The sequence below is a fragment of the Poecilia latipinna genome, unplaced genomic scaffold (assembly GCF_001443285.1).
Source record: "Poecilia latipinna isolate Pla-1442-1.1 unplaced genomic scaffold, P_latipinna-1.0 Scaffold18, whole genome shotgun sequence".
NCBI classification, from domain to species: domain Eukaryota; kingdom Metazoa; phylum Chordata; class Actinopteri; order Cyprinodontiformes; family Poeciliidae; genus Poecilia; species Poecilia latipinna.
The window spans coordinates 279129-286162 of record NW_015112634.1 but is presented as its reverse complement, the minus strand read 5'-3'; the positions used below and the strand labels follow the sequence as shown (position 1 = coordinate 286162).

Below are 7034 nucleotides of genomic sequence, written 5' to 3'. Positions count from 1 at the left end.
GTAAGCCAAAAAAAAAAACAGTAATAACTTCATAGCAAAGAACACAGCAAATATGCTTTGTAAATGTAATGAACCCTACCAGTAGAGATGTAGTGCATAAACCAAATAGCAAGATTATTATTATGTTTTATCCTCAGGGTAAAACAAATTCACTCAAGTCAATTCAGCCAAATGCTTCCCTACACCATCTAGCTAAAAACCAAATTCTGTCAGTGGACTTATTGGGGGATTGCACTTTAGGTAAGTAGAGTACTGCAGGATTACAGTTAGCCTTTTGTGGATAACATCCACCACTGCAGTGATGCATATCCTATCAGCTGCTAAGCCAGCCAGCGTGGATTGAGTCAATTCCAGAGACCGAAAGCTAATGTTGTGATGCGAGACCCTGCAGTCACACACTAATGCTGCAGTAAACCCACTCCAATGGCAGACTGTCAAATGCCTTGCTCTCAGTGTGATTTTGAGATGGCTTATGTGGAAAAAGAGAGGAAGTCTTTCACTTTGTAATTGTGGACGGTGCGTGGTTATTGTTTATATTCCACCGCAGAAAGATTACCACCCACATTGCAGAGAAAATGCTTTCAGCAATCAAAAGCACAGGAAACAGGAGGCAAATTGACCTAGACTTTGTTTAATAATTCAATAAATACAGCATAATACACTAAAGATGGTAATGTCAATACAGTAGTACTTATGCTATAGACAGATTTTATATTTAAAATCTTATTGCTGCACAGTTTAAACAAATGTTTACTCGTCTTCTTTTGTGTGCCGTACAAAATTAAGTGCAGTATAAATGAAAAGGAAAAAGACAAACAAACTTGCCTTCAGTGCTACAGTTACAGGACGTGATGATGAAGAAACACGCGCTAATTTTGCAAAACAACTGAACAGTAAAATTCAACGGGAAAACGTAGTCAATTTATCTTCATGCATTTTGTTACTGAAATTCTGGCCACCAGTCATAAGTGTTCAGTTCCTCCATGCCAACTCATTAATGGTAGCCAGCCCGTTGATCATTGTTGGCAAAGGAAAGCAAAAGTGGCTGGAAACAATACAAGCTACACATCCTTTAAAGCAGCAAACACCACTTCAGACAGCCAATGTGCAAACCACGTCCTCACATTTTACTTCATTTAACTCAAGCTGTATAAAGCGCCCAGAGAGCCACATAAATAACCAACATTTTCACAAAATAAATTTCATGGCATTCGCACTCTACTCTATTGAGTCTTTAGGATTTTCACTGTCATAGCTCTGAGGAAATAAGTGCCTTGCGTTAGACAGTTAGAGGCATGGTAGTACCAACTAAATAGTGCAACTTTACATTCCTTGTCATGGATCAGATTTTCTCCATATTCTCCATTTGTAAAACTATTTGGTATGCGTGAAAGTAAAAGAACTTAAAATAAAAGTGCATGTAGAATATACCCACAGATGAAACAAAATCGCATCAGTAGATTGTCATTGTCATCGGTACACTGCATGTTTGTTTAAATGTGAAGCTACAGCCAGCTGTCAATTAGCATGCAAACTGAAAGCAAAGTGTTATCTCTCCTCGGTCTCTTTGGGTTTAAGCGTGTATCTTTTATCATCATCAAAAAAAAAAAAAAGAGAACGGAATAGAACAAGTCAAGATACAGAAATGGCTCCAAAAAGGCATCCTTGTATAAATTAAAAACAATAAATCCTAATAATTTTATCCTTGAAACCAATAAGACAAAAGGCCAAGCAAATGTACAGAATCTGTTTATGTCTTCAAAATTTAGAATCACTCAAATACTCCCCCTTTCACTGCCAAAATATATGTATCTAAAGATACCAAATATTTCACAGGTGTGTACATCTATATTTGATTTCTTCTTTCTGCTTTCATTCCTTATAGCAAAATGTCTCCTGACAGCAGCTTCACATTTAATAGGACATGGAATCAACTTTCTGACCTCTCTAAAAGAAAGCATACAAGCATAATTCACGCGTCCAGTTAGAACTCAAAAGAAACAACATTATGTTTTGTTAACAGCTAATTAACATCTACTTTTAAAAGGTGGAGTACGACGCAAAATGAAGGAGAACACATTGACAAAAGTGACATTTCACAAGAAAAGAGAGGAACAAGAGAGAAAAAAGAAAGGAAATCCCTGAGGGCTACAATCCTACTGATGTAAGTGCTAAAAACTACGTAAGGTTACATAAGTCAGACAGTACTTGAGTTAACTTGATGGGGGGAAAAAAAGATAAATAGCACGGGGTTACCACCAAATTCTTAGGCTGAACAATATGAGAAATATTAAACCTTTCAGCACTGACATGAGCAGCTATGCCTATCTTTGAGTTTACGGTTAGAGAGTAAAAATGATCTGAATCTGAACGCAACATAAGAACTGCATTTAATAATATGCCCTTTAAATAAGAAAGAACGATGTTTTTTTTTTTTTTGCCTGCGGCAGTGGGAGGAATAGAACGGATCAATGTAAGGCAAAGATAGCATCAAGACAAGGCAAGAAAGCTAAAAACAATAAAGTTGAATAACATTTGGTGTTAAGGAAGGAAGGAATTATAGAGAGCTGGGAATGAACAATAAAAAGGATGGAAATGGAAGAAGAAAACGATGGAATGTAGTGAAAAAAAAACATGGGTGACGATGAAACGAGAGGACCACTCTAAGTTGTCTTATCAGGAGAGGTCTTTAAGCCGGCCGCCTTCTTCAATGACGGCCTTCGCGAACTGCTTGAAGACTCGGTCCATGTAAGTGCTCTGTCGTGGCCACAGACCCTCCAGGAAGCCAATGTGGCCTCCATGGCAGGTTATAAGCAAGGCCAAGTTAGGGTTCTGCTTCACCGCCTCCACTGGAATGGCTGCAAACAAAACAATGGATTCAATGCCCTCTTTCCTGTGGTTTCGCATGATGTGAGTCTACCAGTTTCAGTTCATGTGAGTCTGATTAGCATAAATGCCATTTCTGGGATGTTGGGGCAATACTAGCGTCAGGTGCATATCACACCTACACCAACACAAAGCTATTTATGTGTAATTGTGCAATTAAGAAAACTACTGTAGCTCACCGTGAGATGGAGAAAAGACGTCATCAGCAGCGTTCAGACACAGCATTGGCACCTGCACAGATTTCAGCTTGTGCACAGGACTGGCATCGCGGTAGTAGTCGTCATTAGTAGGATATCCGAACATGATGGAGGTGAACCTCTCATCAAACTCTCGGATAGTCTTTGCCTGTACAGAGCAGGTAAAACTACTCAGTCCGGCTTATGTTTAAGAAATGGCTCCACATGATTTAACATGACAGACATGGTCCTACCTTCATGACATGGTCAATGTCGTAGCACTTTTCAAGCACTGGTCTGTGTCTGCAGGGAGGAACATTGGTCAAACTGACCCTACCTCTACAGAGCTAATATGATTTTTATCTAGAAGTTACAAAACCATTCTAAGTTCATTTCACACCAAAGACAAAAGGAAAGGGGTATATTTCAGAGAAAAATGACAGAAAGTCTGATAATTGTTTAAGATATTTTAATGTAAAACATTTTTAATTCCTTCATGTTGGAACATGTTTAAATTGGGATAACAAAGACAAAATCTCTTTGATTAAATTTCTGAGCATAAATATAGGAGGACTAAGTGGGGATTTATGGAGAAAAAAAACTCCCTCAAAACTCTGTCAGAAATTTGTGATAAAATTTCAGAAGTCCTCTGAGATTAAAATGGAAAAGAAAGGATGTTTGTGGAGACATTTCTGACATGTTCGGAGTCACAGTTTTTCCTCTGTGACCTCTCCACCAGGGACTGCTGGGCACCTACATTCTCCCTCTCTGCATGCAATCATTAAAATCAGCAGGATGTAAAATCAGCAGGATATGTGCAATTTCTGTAACTTTTCCTGCTCTCCATTTGATCTTTACTGACCAACCTGACATTATTTCTTGTCCAGTGAGTGTGAAACAATAGCATACGTCCAGAAATTAAAACATATTATTCCCATAACTAGCTTCTTGTTTTTAGCTTAATCTCAGAGAACTTTTGACTTTTTGTTCCAGATTTCTGATTTAATAATTGCAGAAAAATATTCAGTAAACCTTCTGGTAAATGTCTCAGTGTAGTCTGAAAAGTTCTGCATTTTTGTTGTTTATTGTCAAGACTTTTGGCTGTTTTTGCTTTTTTCTGTGTTGTAATGTAATTTGTTTGCTTTGCCTTAGTTATTCTTATTTGACTGGATCAACCTTGCTCCTGTTATTCTTCAGAGCTATTAGATCTTCTTCTTCTTAATGGCAGTCGGCAATCAACATTTAGTTGCATTACCGCCACCTACTGGATGTCCACTCACTCATCCGCACCCTGTTAGCGATCAGCCACCTGTTCCTTGTTGGCGATCAAGCTTCTCTGTTTTTAAAGCTCCACTCACTCATCCACCTGGTCACCATTTGTTCCTGCTCCCTTTGTTCTTCTTGTTATTTTAAGTAAGTTTTTGTTTAATCATTTTTTTTTCATGAACTTGTTTACCATCAACTCATTCCACTCACAACAACGTCACAATCATGACTGTAAATGATTTGCAGGTTCTGTTAATGTTCTTCAGAGGCTAGTATAATATGTAATATATTTTTTATGCAGCCAAACATTTAAAAATGCTTGTTTGTGAGAGTATTTTGGGAGCAGCATTTCTGCGGTGTGTTAATGGCTTGTGTTAATCCTGCTCTGGCCCCAACTGACCTGTGCACAGAAGCTTGTAGGCAGCTGGTGAGGTAGGAGTTGAAGAGGAAACGGTCCAGGGGTTTTTCCAGTGACGCGGTGCACTCAAACACGTCCCAGCCTGCTGAGAAGACTATGACCCCTTTCAGGCAGGTTTTCCGGCCCTTACGACCCAGGTAGTTGGCCAGCATCATCCTGGAAGCAGAAAGAGTGAGATCTGAAGGAAAACAGGGATTCTATTTCAAAGCAACCCCTCAATTTATGGGATTAGTGATTAGCGTTGCCACGCAGCACTAAACACTGAGACAAACAATTTAAAGCACTAAAGTGTCTAAAATCATCACTGAAATGTTTTTTTTTTTCCTGTCTACCGGCGCTCGAATGTTTCTTTACCCTCCCATGGATACACCAGCAGCCATCATTGGAGCCGCTTCATAGGTTTTCTGGATGTGATCAATAACAGTCTCCAGATCTTCTGTGTTAGCGGCGCAGTAGGTCCTCGGGGTCTGGAATGGACAGGAAGGTAACCGAGTCAAAGGTCTGCTTCTCTATCTGCAGGACAAACGTTACGGAGATCTAAGGAAGAAGGATGGAGCAAAACAAAAGGCAATATTCCAATAAAGCTGGTAAGAGGCTGTTTCATGACTTGAAATTGGAGCAGAACTTCATATTTAGGCAGGGCAAGGACCCCAGACATACAGCCAGAGAAACAAGGGCCTATGTCAATATATTCAGAGATCTTTGCTGTCCAATATTTCCTGAGAAGAATTGGCCTAAAATGTTCTCTCTAGATGTGTGTGGGACTGGTGGAGACATTTCCTAAAAGACTTATAGTTGTGATTGCAGCTAAGTGCGGTTCTACAAAGTACTGACTCATGACAACTAATAGATAATCTTTTTGGACTTTTCTTTCATTGGGCATTAAACCGTTGTAAACAAGCAGAGCAGTACAAACACAACAGGATATTTTCCAATTGAACACTTTAGTGTTTTATAGCGGTTGGACCTGTTCACTCATTAGAGCTGTAAGGTAGATAAGGGATCTATTTTTAAGAGCTGCTCCTGTTCTTTTATTTCTTGTTTGTTTGACACTCAAATATTCACTGACTGCCCTCAGCTTCAATTGCCCCATTAAAATAGCTAAAAGTCATGTCATGCTGACCTTAATGGCTGCTGGCAAGTTGCATGCGCTCCAAGCCACAGGGTAAACAAATGTTCAAGTCTGATTAGAACCTCAGCAGCTTTCCTCGTTTGAAAGCATCGCATAACGCGCTCTGTTTTTCAAACAGCATCAACTGAGATGAGGAAAAAGAAATCCGAACTCGTCAGTTGCAAGTACAAGCACTTTTACTTAGCTGTGCATGAATATGTTACACTGTAGATATACTATGAGAGATTCAGAGGTAAGAGAAACAGCTAGTTTAATATTTATCATGTGAAAAGGCATTTGTGTCTCTCAATTTTTAATATCCAACCTCAGACATGTGCTGGCAAAGCTTAAAAAAAACAAAAAAAAAAACAGATTTTTTTTTTTTTTCCTTTAGCCTTTCAAATTTTGCTTGTTGCATGTCCAGTTCTTTTTGTTGCTCAATCAAATCCTCTAAAGGAAAGATTCACAAAATGACTAAACTAAACTGAAATATGTCTAGAAACACGTGAAGACATTTCCTTGTGTTTATGTTTTTCTCAGCATGTTGCACATCTCAAAGCAGACCCAAAACTGAAAGCTGATTTTCAACTATGTGTAAGTAAGCAGGTTATATGTTTTTAGCTTTTAAATCTCTTTTATCATCAATATGAACAAATTTCAGCCATTATCATTTAGTTGAAAATTATATAAGAATAACTGTGTTCTCCCCTGAAAAAAAAAAGCAGTTCAGCCCCCCACCCCCTAAACAGTGCTATCAGTGAGAGCTGGTTACTTAATATTTAAAACCAGCCAGTTGGCTGACAGAATCCATTTAACAAGGACACTTTCCCAGGATGCTGTTAAGCTTTTTAAGGCCTCCACAATTAGAATTCAAGGAGAAACCTGTGGCTTTTCCTCCTCTACTATTTCTCTTGTTAACTCTTCAAATGGTGAGGAACTGATTAAATAACCCAAGAACAATCAAATACATGCAGTGTGTGCAGTTATGGTAATAAACTGCCCAGAATAGCTCTGGACAATTGCAGATAGATTTGAATCATTTCTGTCAGGGTGGAAGAAGGATTCTACAGCATACAGTTGCTTCTGATAAGGAATTATTGGAACAATGTAAAAGGAGTATAGATTTGGTGCGGGGGGGGGGGGGGATGCTTTTAATTTATTTTAAATTGAAAAAAAT

General features: G+C 38.7%; 1 protein-coding gene across 1 annotated transcript in view; it reads right to left on the bottom strand.

Annotated features, from left to right (window-relative positions):
• Positions 1 to 1599: 1599 nt before the first annotated feature.
• Positions 1600 to 7034, bottom strand: part of abhd3 (abhydrolase domain containing 3, phospholipase) — a 16315-nt gene continuing 10880 nt past the window's right edge. Inside the window, exons 5-9 of the mRNA XM_015034540.1 lie at positions 5101 to 5213; positions 4729 to 4902; positions 3317 to 3365; positions 3066 to 3231; positions 1600 to 2858 (exon numbers count right to left, since the gene is read on the bottom strand). Coding sequence (XP_014890026.1) covers positions 2677 to 2858; positions 3066 to 3231; positions 3317 to 3365; positions 4729 to 4902; positions 5101 to 5213 — 684 coding nt within the window. The 3' untranslated portion in view covers positions 1600 to 2676. The remainder of the gene's footprint in view (positions 2859 to 3065; positions 3232 to 3316; positions 3366 to 4728; positions 4903 to 5100; positions 5214 to 7034) is intronic.